This window comes from Rattus rattus, chromosome 14, assembly GCF_011064425.1.
Source record: "Rattus rattus isolate New Zealand chromosome 14, Rrattus_CSIRO_v1, whole genome shotgun sequence".
NCBI lineage: Eukaryota > Metazoa > Chordata > Mammalia > Rodentia > Muridae > Rattus > Rattus rattus.
Genome location: NC_046167.1, coordinates 74,684,233 through 74,703,689, shown reverse-complemented (window position 1 = coordinate 74,703,689; position 19,457 = coordinate 74,684,233). Strand labels below are relative to the sequence as shown.

General features: G+C 40.0%; 1 protein-coding gene across 2 annotated transcripts; it reads left to right on the top strand.

The window, feature by feature from the left end:
• Positions 1-831: 831 nt before the first annotated feature.
• Positions 832-6,687, top strand: LOC116883967 (spermatogenesis-associated protein 31). 2 transcript variants are annotated; one of them, XM_032885207.1, is made up of 5 exons: positions 856-1,038; positions 3,117-3,189; positions 3,692-4,752; positions 4,804-4,813; positions 4,853-6,588. In XM_032885207.1, exons 1-5 carry the CDS (start codon positions 856-858, stop codon positions 6,586-6,588), a joined length of 3,063 nt encoding a protein of 1,020 aa, XP_032741098.1. The 2 variants fall into 2 exon arrangements, with proteins under 2 accessions (XP_032741096.1, XP_032741098.1); XM_032885205.1 differs by having other exon boundaries at positions 832-1,038; positions 3,692-6,687.
• The last annotated feature ends 12,770 nt before the right edge of the window (positions 6,688-19,457 follow it).

The window sequence follows — 19,457 nt, the reverse complement described above, 5'->3', positions numbered from 1 at the left end:
TCGGTTTTTTTAATTGGGTTTGTACTTATACACGAGTACCTGAATGTACACATGCACACAACAACATACATAAGTGGTGTCCACCAAATCCAGAAAAGGTGTCCAATTCCATGGAATTGGAGTTCCGGACATATGGGTGCTAGGAACCAAACCTGGGTCCTTTGTAAAAGCAGCAAGTGTTTGTGTATGTGTGTGTGTGTGTGTGTGTGTGTGTGTGTGTGTATGTATGTATGTGTGTGTGTATGTGTGTGTATGTATGTGTGTGTGTGTATGTGTGTGTGTATATGTATGTGTGTGTGTGTGTGTGTGTGTGTGTGTGTGTGTGTGTATAGAGAACATTGGGTGTCCTCTACCACTTTTCAATGCACGGTCTCTCCTTGAACTCAGGGTTTATGTTTTCTAGACAGGCTGGTGTCCAGTAAGTCCCAGAAGTTCTCTTTGGTCTACTCCCATTTGGGTTGAGATATGTAAGAGCTGGCAGACATGCCTAGCTTGTTACGTGGCTACTGGTATCTGAACTCAAATCTTCAAAAATGCCCACTTGAACACTTAACCACTTGAGCTATCTCTCCATCTCTCGATCTAAGATTTTTTTTTTTAGGAACCAGGTAACATATGAGTTCCTGGGGTGGGGTGGGGGGCAGTTAATAGAACATAAAAAAGTTGGGAGTAGTTGGAGTTGAAAGGAAGCACCCAGAAAGCTGAGGGAGAATTTGCCTATGTTGCCCCTCCCCCATTCTCAGAAGCCCTTTGTGATGTGGAGTCCTGGCTTTGTGATGGAGAGTCTCCAGCTCTGTGATGTGGGCCTGAGTTATCCTTTAGCTCCCAGGAAGAACTCCCAACAATGGGATTCAGATGGAGAATCTTCCCTCTCTTCCGGAAAGCATTTACACCACATGGCTGAGCCTCAGCTCCACTATATGGGCAATGGACATGATCCTTGCCTTTGTGTGTGGACTGGGGCTCTACCTCCTGTTACTTCCTTTTCTTGAGAGTCATCTGTCTTCACCTCCATCAGATACAAATTTCACCAGGAAGGTGAGAGACTCTCAACTTAATTTAACAGAATTCTCTCTCTCTCTCTCTCTCTCTCTCTCTCTCTCTCTCTCCCTCTCTCCCTCCCTCTCTTTCTCTCCCTCTCTCTCTCTCTCTTTCTCTCCCTCTCTCCCTCCCTCTCTTTCTGCATTTCTTTCTTAGTTTTTAAATTAGCATACAAAGAATTGGTTTGATAATAGGATCTCCAAACAAAATTTGTTTTTCTTGATTGTCTGCTGTCTTCCACCCACCTCTCCTCCTTTGTCTCCTTCCTTACCTTGTATTCCTCCAGTCCCCACAAGCTTCCTTTTGGTTTTCAAGTCACATGCATCTTTTCATCTACTTCACCTACCTCAACACCACATTTTATTACTAATTTCTACTTTTCCAAATCAAGTACACAGATGGACAGCTGGGAAGCAATCTCCAGAGAGAACAGAAGTCTATTCTCCTGGGAACTGGTGGGATAGGGTTGAGAGCAGTCACCATAGCCTCTATCTGGAGCTCACAGTGTGTCTGTGGGGTGTGCTGGAGTGCCGTGGCTTCATGTACAGGATTAGGATTCTTGAAATAGTCGGGGACGTCTGAAATAGGACAAGCATTGAGCACTAATTCACACGTCCTCTTCTCCTGAACAAGCCTTTCCTCTGTGATGGGTTGTCTGAGGGCTGTGCTGAGCCTCCACAGGCATAAGATAAGAGGCCAGAGCTCAAGACATCTAGCTTAAAGAAGCAGAATTCGACCTGGCAAGTATGAAGCAGCTGCAGGAATTTGGCTCTTGAGCAGAAAAATGACAACTGTAGACATCCATGGTTGGTCTCACAGTAGAAAATCCTCCTTCCAGTGTGTGTGTGTGTGTGTGTGTGTGTGTGTGTGTGTAATGTATCTGTGTAAGTGAGCATTGTATGATATGTATCTGTGTATAATATGCATTATGTATTGTGTGTGGTGCTTATGTGCGTGTGAAGGGGGTGCATGTGTTTGTGCATCTATTAGGAGGGCAAAAAAGAATATCATGTGTTCTCTATAACCTTCTCCTTATTTTCTTTAGACACAGACTTTGCAGCCCTAGTGCTATGAGAGGCAAGGATAAGGAAGGATTTCTGGAATTTGTTGTCTCCCAGCCTAGCTCCAAGTTTGGAGCTACTGCCTCTGCTTCCCATAGCACTAGGGTTCCAGGCACATGCAGAAATACACCTGACTTTTTACATGAATGTTGGAATCTGAATTTAGGTCCTTACACAGCACGTGTTCTTACCCACTAGGTCATCTCCACAGCTCCCCTTTTTCTTAAAGAAAGAAAACTTGTTGGGGAAAATGCTCGGTAAAGTGCTTGCCTTGCAAAAATGAAGATCTGAATTTAGATACTCAGCACCCAAGTAGAAAGCCGGGCATAGTGATGTGTGCTTGTAGTCTCCTGCTGGGAAGACAAATATAAAAGGATCCCTGAAGCTTCCTCAACAGCCAGTCTAGCTGAATTAGTAAGAAACTTTAAACTTTATTTAGGCAGAGTGACAGGAGAATATTGACATGGATATCTGGTCTCTCTGGTCTCTCTCTCTTCTCTCTCTCTCTCTCTCACACACACACACACACACACACACACAACACACACACACACACACAGAGAGAGAGAGAGAGAGAGAGAGAGAGAGAGAGAGAGAGAGAGATATGGGGGCAGTGGGAGAATAAGTATTTGAACTCATTTTTAAAATGTCAAGTTAAAACAACAAAATCCAGGTTTGGTAGCACATTTCTTTAAACCCGGTACTTGAAAGGCAAAGGTAAGTTTAAGTCTAATGTGGTTTATATAGTGAATTCCAGACCATCCAGCCCTAGAGAACTGTCTTAGCTGTTAAGAACACTTGCTGTTCTTCCAGAGGAACCAAGTTTGCTTCCCAGAGAGCATATCCCAAAACCACCTATACTCCAGGAGCTCCAACACGCCCTTCTAGCCCCCGCTCGTGGTCAGACACATATCACACACACATACCACATTGGATTTTAAAATTCATGAATATTGAATATTGGCAGCTTCTCTAGATGAGATTGAGAATCTTTATCTCTGCTTCATTTCTCAGCCTCAGATACAGATGACCTGGCAGAGCCAGTACATGAAAAAGTTTAGGAATCATTGTAGGAACGATGCAAAAGGTAAGTCAGTCTCTGCCAGTCGCTTTCTTGTGAGGAGCTAACACCATCTTTCCCAGGTGAGTTACAGAGGTCTAAGAGGGAGGTTCCTGGGAAAGAAATCAGAATCCCATACTCAGGTTCCTGGATTAGAAGAAAGCTATGACCAGCCAGATGACAGGTGTTCCTAACAGGGAGGTCTCTAGACTCTTAGGAACAATGTTACCAGGGTTTGGAGGTAGGACCTTGAGTAAAGCTGTTTCTTTCTTGAGATGACCCAATCCTTTCTTCCATATATCAGCTAGAAGGATCATGGAGGGTGACAGCTGTGAGAGCTATTAATAAATGATTAAGTGCTGTTTATCCATGTACCTTGAAAGCTTTACAGATCATGGATCACATGACCTTGAATGCTAGTGAGCAGATTCTGGAGTCTAATCTTGTAATCTTTTCTAATGGGATACCCACAAATTTAGCTTACTATAATAACCTTCCACCATCATAACCCACTCTCCCTAATTTCCAGCTTGGGAAGAATGCCTGAAAAAGCTGAAAGAAAAAGAAAAGGATGAATTATTTCTAGAAGAAATGAGCCCAGGACACCATTTGAACTCTTTAGGGAATATGTTTAACTCAGCAAGTGCTAAACAAGACAGCACTACCTTGTCACCCTTCTGGAACCTGAAAGAAAAATCAGAAGAGCAGATGGCCACTCAGAAACTATCATATCCCAAGATCTCAGGGGACCATTTACAAGAGAAATATGACCAGCTTTACTGGGGTCTCCCTTCTCTCCACAGTGAATCTCTAGTAGCTGCTGCCTGGATCCCTCAGACAACGTCAACTCTCCCTTCTCCCTTTTTCTTATTCAATGTCATCTCAAGTGTTTATCCAATTCACCTGCAGGATAAAATGTCTCCAGTGCTTCCCCACACACATCCTCTGTCCTATCTGGACCTCCAACCTCCACCCTTAATTCTGTCTCCACTTGAATTTCAGTCCCCAGCTTTGAATCAAGTCCATTTTCAATCCCCTCTCCCAGTACTACTACCCTCTTCTCTACCCTATAGTAGGGATTCTGGAGCATGTTATTCTCAATCACAAAGTAAGCCACACTGCCCCACAACTGAAATACAATACAGAGAAAGGCCCTTAGTTACAAAACAACTAGAAAGTAGATTGACTTTACCCTTGATGGTCCAGAAATCTCAAGACGCTTATAGCATCTTGGCCCCCAACCCTTCCCATGACTGGGCAGTCCCTATCTTTCCTGATAATTTCCCCATAAGCTGTGAGCTCCGGGATAAACTGGAGCAACACATTCAAAAGTGGTTCATTCAACACCAATGGTATTTTCCCCCTGAGATCCAAGAGTCTGAGGAAGTGATGGGGCTTCAGAATTCAGTAACAGAAAATTATCAAATCAGAGACCAACCTTGCACCTCACAAGCCCATATGTCTACTGGTGAACACAACAAGCAGGGCCAGAAGGTGAAATTTCAGCTAGAAAATGAATCTTGCAAAAATCTGGGACCTATTCTAGGAAAAGGCCCAAAAGATCCAGTAAAGGGCTTGGAAAAAAATGTAGTAAAGGTTCAGGGGGCAAACATTTTGGAGCCAGAAAGAACTTTAGTTAAGCACTTCAAGAGTGATTCCAGAAATGACTCATCAAATTACATAGACGAAGATCTAGAAAACAACTGGAAAGCTAATTTTGGTACAAAGTCAGGGCAGATAAATCAAGGTCTGACCCCTCTGAGTATGCGACAATCCTGGCTTGCTATGAACGATAGCTTTTGTGACACTGACATCCATATGGAAAGCAGAAATTTAACAGCCATAAAGAGTTCAGAAAAGTTCATGTGCTCTCGAGAGAAGCTTGCCTTTCTCAACCCAGAAACTCGACAGACCCTGGAGGAACATGTTGTAAGGTTTTGGGTGAAGCACAGATGGGGTCTACCCCTTAAGATGCTCAAGCCCATAAACCTTTTCAAGTTAAAAAGTACTGAGTCCTTGCCTTTTACACTCTGTACCCAACCTTCCTCAACCAATTCTGTACATAGGACCAATTCAGCGGTTGAGGTAGTCAGATTCCTAGGAAAACCATGCTTGAGACAGATAATAATTAAGGATTCTTCACCACCACCGGGGAATCTTCTCCTTTTCTCATCTCCTTCCTGTAAGAGGGCGGCAATTAGACGGCCTCCCTCTGGTGTTGACCATGAGCCTTCTGTAGCCCTACCAAACAAACCACAGAGTGCGTATCTTGCAGAAACTCTCGCTTATAATTTTATGGAAACGCCCACTCAGAGTGGGGGTGTCTTAAACGACGAGATGGAGACTGAAGAAGTCCTTTTACTGCCTAGAATGACTTGTGCCCCAAATCTAAGGGCACACAACCCTCAGGCAAAAGTTGTTAGTGAGTATCCATATAATGTGGAGACAGAATTAACAGGCCAGCCACAAATTTATACCACTTCTGTGCTCCTTCCAAAGCATTCCAGGAGCATGTCTCTTCCTGTAGACACTTTGACTTCAAATGCATTAGGTGACATTGTGATGGTAGACGGGGGCAATGGCCTGGTGCAGCAGAGACCCAGTACTCCAAAGCATCAAGTCTCACAGAAGGGCCAAATCAAGATGTTGGTCCCTACTTATCAAGGAGAGGACACTAAGAGACAGAGTGAAAGAAAGTATGAAGACATGTCCAAGTTCAGCCCAGTCACGGAGAGAAAAAACAACTTTGAAAACCAATACTATCAGGCCCTTCCAAAAACCACACAGGTTCTTCCAGAAAGCCTCTTCCAAAGACTTTTAAGCCGATTTCTACCGCGGGTTCACCCCAAGAAAACAATCAAAGGGCAGGAATGTCATCCCCAAAAAGATAATCCTACAGCAGCCACTGCCCAGAACCAACGAAGGCAAGTGAGAAAGCAACCATATATGGATGACAATGTTACTGAGGCCCAGAAACTTATGACAACTGTTGGACAGATGTTAGAAAAGAAAATGATGCAACATCAACACCATGCTTCAAACGTCAACCAGCCTAGGGTAGTTCCTCCAGGCCCTACTTCTTGGTTTTCCCATGGCCACATGCCAGTCTCCTGCTTAAAGCGAAGAAGACCACCCAGTTTCCCAGCCAATTCCTTATGTCAGAGGCGTTATATACAGGGCAGGCACAACAGAGGCCAACTGCCTCAGAAAAGTGTACAATTTAGCCAGAAACCACAGATCCTACGGAACCCCCGTCACATGTACCCCAAGTCAGCTTTGAACGTAGAGAATTCTTCCCAGAATAGAACAACAGTGCCAAGAACCCCAAATCAACATCTTTGTTGTCCTAGGCACTGTGCCTTCCAGAGAAATGTCTGTAGAGAACTAGGACATCCCTCCGTAGTTTTTCCTAATAGGAAAACATAATTGAAAGAAAAAGATTAGTGAATGTAAAAATTATTTTTCTCATGTTAGTACATTCAAGATACTTAATGTAGCCCAAAATACATGTTTTCCCCCATAAAAGGGTAGTGGTTTCTGTCTGTTCCATGTTTTATATGGGCCTTGGCTTCCAGCAGTGGGGGCGATTCACAGACATAGTATAAGCCCACCTCCACAGAGAGTCTTAATATCAAAACACTTGCCAGTGTTGGGGAAGACAGTACTATGGGTAAGATGACTGCTGCAAAAACATAAAGATCTTAGCTCACATCTCTATCATACATGTGTAAAGCCAAACGCAGTGGCGCACAGTTTTAATTCTAGTGCTAGAAAGAAAAAAAGAGATCCCTGGAGCTCACTGGCTAGATGACTACTCCAATGTGTGAGCTACAGTGACCCTGCATCCAAAAAAAAAAAAAAAAGAAAGAAAAGAGAAAAAGCTACTAAGGAAGATACTCAAAAAACTGACCTCTAGTCTTCATATACATTATGTACACACCCATGTCTATTTGCACACACATGTGCCCACACACAAAGATGACTTGATAAGGAAAATAGAACATTCCATCTTATCAGCTTTAATTTACCTTTCCATTGCTTTATCTTAACCTTAAACTTTAGCCTGACAGAGACATCTTATGCTTCCAAAATCCCCCAGGGGCTCTAGGCAGGGTCAGAGCTAATTTTTTTTCTTGTTATAAAATAGACATTAAGTTTGAATTATGCTCTGAGCTCAGAAGCAAGAGGAAAGCTTTCCCATAGACAACGTCTGCCTCTGGGAAGACTCTTCTCATGGAGAAAGGTAGGGATAGTGATAGACCCTAACAGTTTCACTTAAGGAAAATTTAGCCATATGCTAGGTATCTCCCTGTATTCCTCATGCTGTAGAATAGCAGAGGAAAGAACTTTCCAGATCAGGATGATGATAACATTTAGGGAGACCACTGAAGGTCATATCTTCCCCAGAGGAAGACTAGTCCTACAGTTCACTTAACTCAGTCAATTTCATAGCTAGCTCAAGTTCAGGGAGGTATTCTAGGTGAATGAAGGACATGATTGAGAGTTTAGAACTGTAGACTGAGGACAGGATACAAGGAATTGAAAACCTTGGAACTAAAGAAGCATGAAGGTGCTATAAATGTGCTATAAACACATTTGTTTGTTTGTTCCCTTACTACTGGAAGACAAGAGGAGGAGGACTTTTTATTTAGAGGCCAAATGGTTCATCCTGGTCACACATGTATCCCATCTATGTTCCTTGGTCTCCGACCTAGAAAAGCCATAAACTAAACAAAACAGACTGCATTGGAATAAAAACTAATTGGGGAAGATAAAATTTATTAACCTTGCATATAACTACATTTCTAATCCTAGAAAGAATGATTTTACAAAATACATCAGGACTGGTAGTCTGTTGTGTATATATACCATACCAGGACTATTACAAATAGAGAAGTAAAATTTTACAAGGGTGGGGGGGATGACAAGTTTTTGCACTTTATCCTTGTTTAGTCCAGAGACCAATAGGAAAGAGACAATTAGAAAGGGTATGCACTGTCAGTAGCTTGTCACACCCTCCCCAGTGTAGGAGGCTACAGGAGAGGTCTATGCTCTACTCTTTGCTTCTAGCATTCATTTCTAGTGGGCCCCGTCTAGTGAGAATTTTGGTTTCTTTAAAAATCCAGTTATGTCATATGAATATGTTTTTGTTTTAATCCCAGGTGTGGGGGGAAAAGGAGGCTGCTTGACAGCAGCTGATTAAGATTGGCCTTGTGCTCTAGCAGGGGCTTGGTTTTGCCAGCTGCAGATAGTTTCTTCAGGTGTGTGGTGTTTGATATTCTGGGAGCTTTTCAGAGAATATAAATGTCAGAGCCCTGAGAAGGGCCAGGGACCCCAAGCTGAGGAGACTGCTGCTCCTGCTGCTCCTGCTGCTCCTGCTGCTCCTGCTGCTCCTGCTGCTCCTGCTGCTCCTGCTGCTCCTGCTGCTCCTGCTGCTCCTGCTGCTCCTCTTCCCGCTTCTGGTTCCTGTTGCTCTGGTTTGTTAAGTGATCCTGAGTAAAGAGACTAGAAGAAGAAGTGAGATATCCTGATGACAAAGATTAGATTTGCCTCAAGGAACCTGACATGGAACGTCTGAATCAGCGGAAAGTAGTCTAGAGAGGTCTATGCTCCCTTTTGCCTCTTTCTTTCATTCCTACCTAGTGTTGGGCAGTTGGAAGGGATTAGAGTGTAATAAGGGTTAGAGGGGTAGTAGATATAAGAACCCAATAAAGCATCTCCACCCTAAAGACCTACCTATAAGTGGTGCCAAGAGGTAGGGCTAGGCAGAATAGGAAACTTGGTTTCTAATGACATAAAGGAAGCAGCAAGGGAAGAAGGAATGAATATGCTGTGTCAGGAGATTACTATGGCTACTACAGCTAGGCTCCCTCTTGCTTCACTCCCAGACAATATTTTGTATATTTTCTTATTATTATTCCTATCTTTTGTCTCAAAAAAGTCAAGCAAATGGCTGGGCAATTGAAAAAAGTTCAAGTGGGTATGGAGGAGTCTGAGGAACAAATAAAAAATGGGTGAAAAGGAAAAACCAGAAGGATACATTAAGGGCAAAGTCATTCTGGTAAAAAGAATGGGTGGGGGGTTCGGGATTTAGCTCAGTGGTAGAGCGCTTGCCTAGCAAGCGCAAGGCCCTGGGTTTGGTCCCCAGCCCCGGAAAAAAACAAAACAAAACAAAACAACAACAACAACAAAAACGGGTGGATTTGATTTAACTCATTTCCCGAAAATCTTAGAATTCAGAATGGTCACTTCAGAAGGTTACACAATTTATAAGAATTGGTAAATTTTTTCAAGTAAAGCAAAGTGTATGGGATTAAATATGTGGAACCAGAAGGGCAAAAAAGGAAGTTGAGACTTTAAGTGGCTGACATACTCATGAATTTATGGATATTGGATCTTTTACAACAATGGGGTACTAAAATTAATCCTGCAATCCCAAAGACTGTTCATGATGAAATTATGGGGGAAATGCTAGTTGCTCCTAGGGACAGTATTGATATGTCATCAAAAATAATCACAGTGACAATTGTCCAGACACAGGACATCACAGGGATTGAGTTTCCAGATTGATAAGAAGGCCACTGCTGAAATACCCATAATTCTACCCTTAAAATGGTGAACTTACCAGTCTGTGTGGGAAGATCAGTGGCCTTTAGCAAAGATTGCAGGCGCTTAAATAGTTGGTACCAGAGTAGCTGAAAGCTCAACATATAGAAGAGTCTACTGGCTCATGGAAGTCCCCCTGTTTTTGTTATAAAAAAGAAAATAGGTAAATAGAGATGTCAATAGATTTAAGAGTGGTGAAAAGCACAATTCAACCAATGGGTCCTTCACAGCCTGGAATTCCTTTACCTTCTTTATTATATAAGTCATGTCCTGTGATAGTAATCAATTTAAAAGATTGCTTTTTCACAATCTTGATAGGGAAAGATTTCCTTTCTCAGTACCTACTTATAATAGTGATCATTGGAAAGTTCTTCTACAATAAATGTTAAATGGTCCAAATTTGCCAATATTTTGTGCAACAACCACTAGAAATGATTCCTAGGCAATTTCCTCAATCTATTATTTATCATTACATGGATAATATTTTGTTGGCTGATTCTGATGCAGATACTTTAGAAAAAATGTTTTAGGAAATACAAACAATTGCCATGCTGGGGATTACAGATTGCTCCTGAAAAAATATAGAGGATATTTTGTTAATTATTTGGATTATAAAATAAGTCAACAAAAATTGGGCCAGAAAAAGATACATATCCATAGAGATTAGTTGCAAACTCTTAATGATTTTCAAAAAATTAATTCGATATATTGAACTCTGGCTTACAACTCAATTAACTACTCACAAGTTAAGTAATTTGCTTCAAATGTTAACAAAGAGGTTTGGACTTAAACAGTCCAAGATGGGAGAGAGAGAGAGAGAGAATGAATCTCTGATAAAACAAAAAACCATATGATACATATGTAGACCAAGTTGATCCTAAACTTGATTATATTTTGGTTATTTTGCCTTCAACTCATTCTCCTTTGGGACTCATTGTGAAAAGGGAAGATAGTATTATGGAGTGAATTTTCTTAGCACATAAAATAAAAATTAAAGACATAGAATTTATTTTTTATTTATTCATAAAAGGTAGAAGAAGACATGTCAGGAATAGACATGGCTGAAATTGTAGTGCCTTTTACTAATGCTGAGGCTATGCCATTATGGATAATCAATGATTGACTAAGAACTTATAGTAACTATTTGGGAGAAAATAATAAATAACCAAAAGCAAGCACCTGCAGTTTATATAAAGAACTAATTGGATTATCCCACCTATTGTAAGAGAACATCAATTACTGAAGCACCTACATTTGCATCAGCAAATAAGTTGGGAATGGCAGGCTATAAATCAGAAAAGCTAAGCAAAGTAATCCAAAGCCCATATACCAGTTCGAAAATCAGAGTTGTAGGCTATCCTTATACATTTTCCTGAATCTCTTAATTATTGACTCTGAATATGCAGAAAGAGTTTATTTTGCATATAGAAACTGTTGAATTTGTTCCTGATGGTTCAGAATTAACCTTATTCGTGCAATTGCAACAGGCAATCAGAAATAGAAACTATCCATTGTATACCACATGTATTTGGTCTCATATAGGCTTGCCAGGTTAATTAGCACAAAGAAATGAAGAAATGATCAATTATTAATAGGAAATGTGTTAGAAGCCTCAACATTTCATGAGAAACAAATGCTAACAATAGAGATTTGAAGTTGTTTTCATTCACTTGGCAACAAGCCAAAGAACTTTTAAGAAAATTGTCCTATTCTTCTCTGTATAAGCAAATTCCATTACCCACTAGAAGTAACCCTACAAGAAGTTAAATCTAGCATATTAGCATGTATATTTGTTTCATTTTGCAGATTTAGAAAAGTAAAGTACACCATACCACTAAAGCATCTTTGGGGTTTCAATGAGCAATGACTTTGAGTTGTGAAAAGCTGATTCTATAATTACACATTTATTGGAAATAATGGTAATTATGGGGATGCCTGCACAAATTAAGACTGATAATGAATGCCCCTACATAAGTCTGCAGTAAGATGAAGCAATTCCTTGCATATTATAAAGTACATTACAGTATACCACACAATCCTACAGGACAGTTATAAAAAAGATCTAAACACACTTTTAAAAATTAGAAATGCAAGTTAGTAGTTAGTCATCTATAATAAACTTACTTATAGTTATTGTATTAGTCAAGGTTCTCTAATCACAGAACTCATGGAATGTCTCTATATATTGAGGGAATTTATTGTGATGACTTAAACAGTTTGTAGTCCAACTAACCCAACAATGGGCAGCTGTGAATGGGAAGTCCAAGAATCTAGTAGTTGCTCAGTCCCACTAGTTGTTTCAACTTGTACTCCTGGAAGTAGGTTCCAACAGATGTGCTGGCAAGTAAGTGCAAGCAGTGCAAGAAGAGTGAATTTTTCTTCTTCTACTGTCCTCATGCAGGCCTCCATCAGAAGGTGTGGCCCAGATTAAAAGTATATACAGCCCCACCTGGATCTGAGACTTGCTTTGTCCCAGGCTGGCCTTGAACTCAAGAGATCTCCTTGCCTCAGTCTCCTGGGATTAAAGGTGTGGACTACCTTTCCTGGGCCTAAGCTTTTCATGGCCACTACGCCTCAAGATCTCCATGCAAAGATCCAGGTTAGAAACCTGTGTCTTTCAGCCTCAAATTCTGGATCACAGGTGTGCCCTCCAATTCTGGATTGTAGATCATTCCAGATGTAGTCAAGTTGACAACTAGGAGTAGCCATTACAGTCATGTTAAGTACTAGTTTAGTTAGTTACAGAAATAAGCTTTATTTAGCGTCCTGTATATGTTTCCAAAGTTAAACAGTAAGTAAATAGCTAGCGACAGGCAGTTTGTCTATTCAGATATACTTTGGATAGATAGGTAGTCCTCGAACACTTCAGAGATTTGCAGAATATGGCTTAAGATGTTTTAATAAAAATTTTTTTCTGATAGACACATCAGCTCCTGGCAGTACTCTAATCTACTTCAAAGAGGATGATGAACACTGAGAAACCTCCACTTGGAGTTTGCTTCAGCTGTGGCTTAGATGGCCACTGGCCAAAAAAAAAAAAAAAAGTCTCAATTGCTAACAATATGGACAAGCAGGACACTAGAAAGTTGGTTGACCAACTTTGCGAAGACAAGATAGGTCAACCCTTCAAAATTCATGTTTCATGGATAAGTCTGTCAGATATTCTGGGCCTGTTAGCTAAAGATTAGATGCTCCAATGACACATGGAAAACTGAGTGACCAGGCAGCCAGCAGTCTCTCTCATTTCCATAGTTTTGGAAGCTCCTTTTTCTGCACTTCCTGTTTACTTGGGTAATATTTATCCTTCTCAAGTCTCTGATGGGGCTGAAGACTAGGTAGTTAAAGTCTTACAGATTTCCTTATTAAAGACCAAACACAGAAAAGCTTAAGTTGTTTAGGATCCAAGAAAGTGTTTTAGGGTCTAAAAAGATATTTTAAGTTGATAAACACAAATTATAATAAGAAAGTGATTTACATACAAAACTTTGGAGTCACTAAGATAGGATAAAGAGTGGAATATTTTTTCCAAGATTGTCAAATAGAACTGGACATTGTAAGTATAATTCTTACCTGGTAGTTTTCAAAATTGTTCTTATTGTATATAGTTTATTGATATTAGAGGAAAATAGCATTTATTGAACTAAAAGGGGGACATTCTCTCAACCTTTTCTGAAATGGAAAATAGGGAAAAGAAGAAAATATAGAAAATCATTTCTGAGAGCTAAGCAGGAGATAGCTTAGCTGCAACAGCTGCAATAAACTCCTGAAACAAAATATTCATTTCTTTTTCCATTGCTGCTTCCTCTATGTCATTAGAAACCAAGTTTCCCATTCTGCCTAATCCTATGTCTGGGCACTACTTGTAGGCACATTTTTTGGGCTGTTTTTATTGGGTTCTTAATGTTTATCACCCTTCCAACTCTTATTGCATCCTAATCCCTTCCAACTGCTCAATACTGGGTAGGAGACGTTAGAGGGGAAAGAGGATGTAGACTTCATTAGACTACTTTTCCTGCTGATTAGGGTTGTACATGCTCCAAGGAGGCTGGTTTCTGCTATTGCTGCTGGCTCCTGCTGCTGTGTTTTATCAAGTGGTTGTGAGCAAAGAGACAGGAAAGAGAAATTGGATGTCCTGGTGATGAAGATTGGATTTTCCCCCAAGGAACTTGACAGGTATAATCAGCAAGAAGTAGCTTTTAAAAAGTCTACACCCCCTTTCTCTTCTAACCTTTCTCTCCTCCCTAGTGTTCAGGTATTGGAAGGATTAGGGTGGAATAAGGATTGGAAGGGTGGTAGTGTGAGGTTTGAACTGACCCCTGTCTGGGACCTTTTGAGTGAGACTCACAGAGGCAGTAATCGATGCAAATGCAAGAGGAACTTTATTCCGATGTGCTAGGGTCAAGTCCTTTTCGGAGAGAGGTGACCCTGAGCAGACTCTAACAGGGAGTTATATACCTTGCAAACAATTGGAGCAGAATGCAAACAATTAGTAACTAGGCAGGGTACTATCAGTGAGGTGAAGAGATCTTCAAACTGACTTGTGGTGAGTAGATCATTCTGAACTTTCCAGAGGGAATGGTTGGGAGCCACAGGTGACTTTGTTTGACAGTTTGGCTTACAGTTGCTCCAGGAACTAAATAGCCCTACCCTCCCTGGAAGGGAGGGGTCTTTGTGCTTAGAGGTTTGTGGTGGAACTTTCCCAATGGCCTTAGATTGACCCCAACTCTGGCTCTTTCAGTAGATATAAGAACCCCAAAGCAGCGCTCCTCCAAAGCATGCCTACAACTGTCTGTATGGGAAATTAGAAGAAAGCAGAACCATTTACATGAAGAACACATTCCAAACTCTGCTACACAAAAGACACAGAATAGATAAAGCTTAGGAGCCTCACACACATGGCGGAGGGCTGATCACATGTTTTTGTTCACTGTGTAAAGATTATTCTTGTATTATTTAGATGCTGATTTATCTGCCTCCAAATTTTGTTGCAATATATACATGTAATTGTAATGCTTGTTCCAAGTATCTCCTGTTTCAAGTTTGTGCAAGCATTGGTCCTCATTTATTATCTGACTTGTCAATAAAAGCTGATCATCTAATGGCTGAGCAGAAGAGAGAATAAGGCTAGACTTACCCAGTCAGGGGAAGGAGGAAGAGGGAAGGGAGAGGGAGAGGTAAAGGGAGAGGGGGAGACGGGGAATGAGGAAGGGGGAGGGAGGACAGGGAGGGGGAGAGAGAGGATTCTCTGAGAGGAAGGAGTCTCAGAGACATAGAGACATATGGGAGAATACAACTGAAGCCCAGAGAGCCAGACCAATACTAAAATGCAAGTGTCTTGGAAATTTTGGTTGGGAGGTAGCCAGATTAGCTTAGAGGATTAGAATAGATCAATTACTGCCCAACTACTATGCTATAAAACTTGATTAAATAAATCTAATAGTCTCTCATTCGTTTGGGAGCTAGCTGGGGATAAAAAAGAACCTGTCATTTAAAAAAAAATACATTTACAGAGGGTCTTGCACCATACTCATCCTGATGGCAACAGAAATGGGCCCTAACATCAACATATGGGACTAGGCTGGTACCTACCTATATGTAGGGATAGTGACCACAGACCCTTGGGGTCTGGATGCCAGTACCACAGCCTTTTCTTGAAGATGGACAACCAAATTAGCTTCCAGAGTGGGACCAGCAGTGGTAATAGATCTGGGCTGGCAAGAGGATCTGGGACTTAGAGAGTAGTTTATTGTTCTTGTGTCAAATCCCAGATTTGCAGAAAGTCTCAAACTTGCAGACAGCAGCATAGCATATCCAGGATTAAGACTTATTTTGAGTGTTACAGATTTTAAAACTGATTTCATGTTGTCTATGTTGAACAAACAATTGGGCTGAAATTATAACAAATTAATCAAATGTGCTATTGACCGAGAATACACTGCATCATATTCTTTTCCTAAATGTGAATTTACTGAGGGCTATGCATTTGCTGTAATAAAGTATCACTTTCCACTCAAATCCCAAAACATATTATCTTAGTTGGTTCTAAAGGCTAATGGTATGCACTGTGATGGAAAATTAGATGAGACAGGATGTTCAGAAGCTAGAATGTGTCTTATAAGAAAGAGAGGAGCAAATGAGGGAGTGAGATGGAGATGATGATGAGACAGATGTACCAGTCAAAAATAATAGTTATTTTCTTCCCAGGTTCTCCTTTTGACAAAAGTTATTAGAAAAAGTATGTTAACGAACCTGTGGTAACTCTACAAAATGTAAAGAAATTGTACCTTGGGACTTGAAATAACACAGTGGAAAATTTCACATGTTATTTCTTATTCCCATATCTCCTGTACTGTGCACTTAAGAAGCTCCAAATCTAGACCTAAAATAAGCACAGACAGACCAGAAAGTAGGGGAGGTGGAGAAGCTTGTTCTTTTTAACCAGTGATAGGATACAATGGTAGACTTATAGAATGTAAACTATTTTTTGACAAACTATATGCTCAAAAAAAAAAAACCAAAAACCAAAACAAAACCTTCTTTACCACACAGCTTTAATATATTCCTTCCATGAGCCAAAGAAGAAACTCACAAAACAAAACAAAAAACAAAAAAACATGATGATCAGTAAAACCTTTCATTGTTTGGTACCCACTGGGAGAAAGTAACCACCACTACCACCATCAAATTCTAATCTAATTTACAAAACAAATTATGTTTGTATTTTACTACAAGAACAAGCACGCCACTTTGGATGCTAATGGAACTGCATAGAAGTTATAAGAAAGAAAAGAACTAATTGGTTCAATAAAGGCAGAAGACATGAGTTCAGTTCCTAGTGCCCATCTTGGGTGACTCACAACTACATATAACTCCTTGTCCAGGAGAACTGATACCCTTTTCTGGCCTCTCTGGACACAGACACAGACAGACAGACAGACAGACAGACAGACAGACACACACACACACACACACACTATTTAAAAAGAAAAAATGAAGCAGTACTTGTGATAAACATATAGATAATCTGAGAACAAAATGTATTAGATATCTTTGGGTTTACAATCTTCTCAAATGCACCTGACACATCTATGGTGATAACATCTTAGGCTATAAGATTAATCTTCACAAATATAAAAGAGCAGACAATCATGAAAAGGATAACTTCAGTCCGAAGAGTAACTGAATTAGAAATTAGCAAATATTTAAAGAAATACAAAATACCAATCGCAACTGAGAGGAAATGAATTCACACACACACACACACACACACACACACACAAAGATATTTTGGAGTGAAAAAACTCAAACACAAATTGTAAGAAACCTGCAAGTTACACCTGTAGAAGTGCCCAGGTGTAGATTGATAGCTTGAATTTTTTTAATGTCAGAACATAGAGATCTCTGGTCAGATATCTGTTTGATCTTTTAAGAAACTAGACAAAATAGAATTGTAAATCTAAAGGGTGAATGAAATTAATAGAAATAAGAGAAGCCAAGGAAACAAAAATCAGGCAAAATACTTTGAAAAGATTTTTTTTAAACTTCAATGAAAGTTTAAAAAGTTATAAAGTATCACAGTTAGAAATGTGAGAAATGGTACAACTACTGATTTGCATTAAAAGACAATCAAAAGCATTAATAAAATGTGAATGTTTACTTTTGTTTCATATAGCAAATTATCAACATGCTGGATGGCTTAACCACAAATGTGTATTTTCCAAAGTTCTAGAAGCTAAAAGTCCAAAGGGAAGTGATAGCATGGCACATTATTATGAGGGTTATAGGCTGACAATTTTGTACAATTCTGTATATCTTCATGAGGTGATAGACAAGCTGGGTAGTTATTTGACTTCCTCTTATATGGGTTGCTTCTATCACAAGCACTCTACCATTGTGATCTAACTACCTTCTCAAGGTCTTGTCTCCAAATAGCTCACACCAGGACCAAGACTTTAAGTCTTTGATGTATTTTCTTAGTTAGTAACCAGTATGGGAGTGTCCATTCCATTGTGGGTGGAGCCACCCCTGGCAGGTGGTTCTGGGTATAAGAAAGCTGGGGGAGGAAACCATGGGAGCAAACCAGAAGATAGCACTGCTCCAAGGCCTCTGATTTTGTTTTTGCTTCCACCTTTGTGCCTTGAGTTCTTGTCCTGAATTCCCTCAGTGGTGGAATATAACCTGAGAATTGCAAGCTGGAATGAACCCTTTGCTACCCACTTACTTTTGGTTATGGTGTTTTATCACAATAGAAATTCTTAGACACAAGGCTTTTTGCCTCCTCCTTCATGTGTTGTACTTTACAGAATCTTAGCTTGTGTGTGCTCACACACATACATGAAGCTTTACTTAGTTATTGGACCATGACAATATACATTTTCTCCATCTAGCTGCTCAGATTTTTTATGTCTTATTAAAGCCTGTCATGAACCTATCTCTCATAATCTGCTCAGATTCCAGCTGTGTCTTTAAACCCTACGAATAAATTTTTGCTCTGCTCCCTATAGATAATCAATATTCCTTCCTCATTGTTTGCAGTGCCATCTAAGAACAAAGCAAATGTTTTCCCTTGAGCTTTTGATTTTGTTTATCTAATTTAAGTCCTCACACAACCCCTGGCTCCATACTACTTAGTGAGCACAGCTTTTAGGGAAGCCTTGGGCTTCACAGGAACAAATTACCCTGTCTTGTTCTTCATTATGAGTGGAATTTTCTGTTATGCATTAAGTCTTCACATGTACACCCCACTTGTGTTTACTATGTAAAACTTTTCTCTTTCATCTTCGTTAATGTTGTCTAAAGTTTGATCAAATTTGGTTTTTTATTCTAAGAAATAGTCTATCTCGGCTTTATAGTTTATGGATTTCTAATTATCCTGTTAAATTCTGCTTTTGATAGTGTATTTTAGTTATTATTCTTTTTTATTAATACAAGACTACAAAATTGCCTAATTTAACTACAACTGACTTGTAAAATATGTATTTTTGTAAGTATCATACAATTTTAATTTCCTCTATACATTTTAAACATATTTTTAATGTTTTGTGTAGGAAGTTTTTGTTCATGTTATTGCTGTGTTTATACTATGTAGAGAGAACATTGTTTGTTGCTGGGGGCCTCCCGGCCTGGAATGGGTTGAAGCAAGACACAGCGTCACAGGTGTAGCTTTAGAGACTGATGGTCTCTAGACATTCTAGTTCTCTAACTATACTGAATGCTTGCTGATAACTTCTAAAAAGTCCTGGAAGGATGAAGTAACCCAGATGATAGAGAGAAGATAGACAGAACCAAGAGGGAACTTGGGAAGAACCGTATAGATAGCTGGGAGTAGGCGCTTCAGAAGATACTTTCCAGGAAGGAAATGTCAAGTAGAACCACATGAAACTTCCCTAGGAAAGTAAGAAGAGTAGAGACAGGTGTTGCAGAAAAGCTTCATAAGATAATACCCATCATGTTTGATTATAACTAGGTCCATGGAGATCACTGGGAAACTGCAAAGGAAACCAAAGTCTGACAGATTTGAAGTTGGTTGCAAAGCTTAGAATTATTTAAAGGAGAATTTAAATCATCCACTGAGAAGCCTAATTATCATTGATACTTGAAGTGTTTATAGAGAATAATTAAAGACATCAAGATGATTGGTTGGAAAATACATATATAAAGCTAGGAGTGTGACTCAGTGTCTTATACTC

Coding starts and splice junctions, on each gene's coding strand:
- LOC116883967 (XM_032885205.1), top strand. CDS start 856: ATGGAGAATCTTCCCTCTCTTCCGGAAAGCATTTACACCACATGGCTG. Junction 1,039..3,116: donor ATACAAATTTCACCAGGAAG/GTGAGAGACTCT, acceptor TTCATTTCTCAG/CCTCAGATACAGATGACCTG. Junction 3,190..3,691: donor TTGTAGGAACGATGCAAAAG/GTAAGTCAGTCT, acceptor CCTAATTTCCAG/CTTGGGAAGAATGCCTGAAA.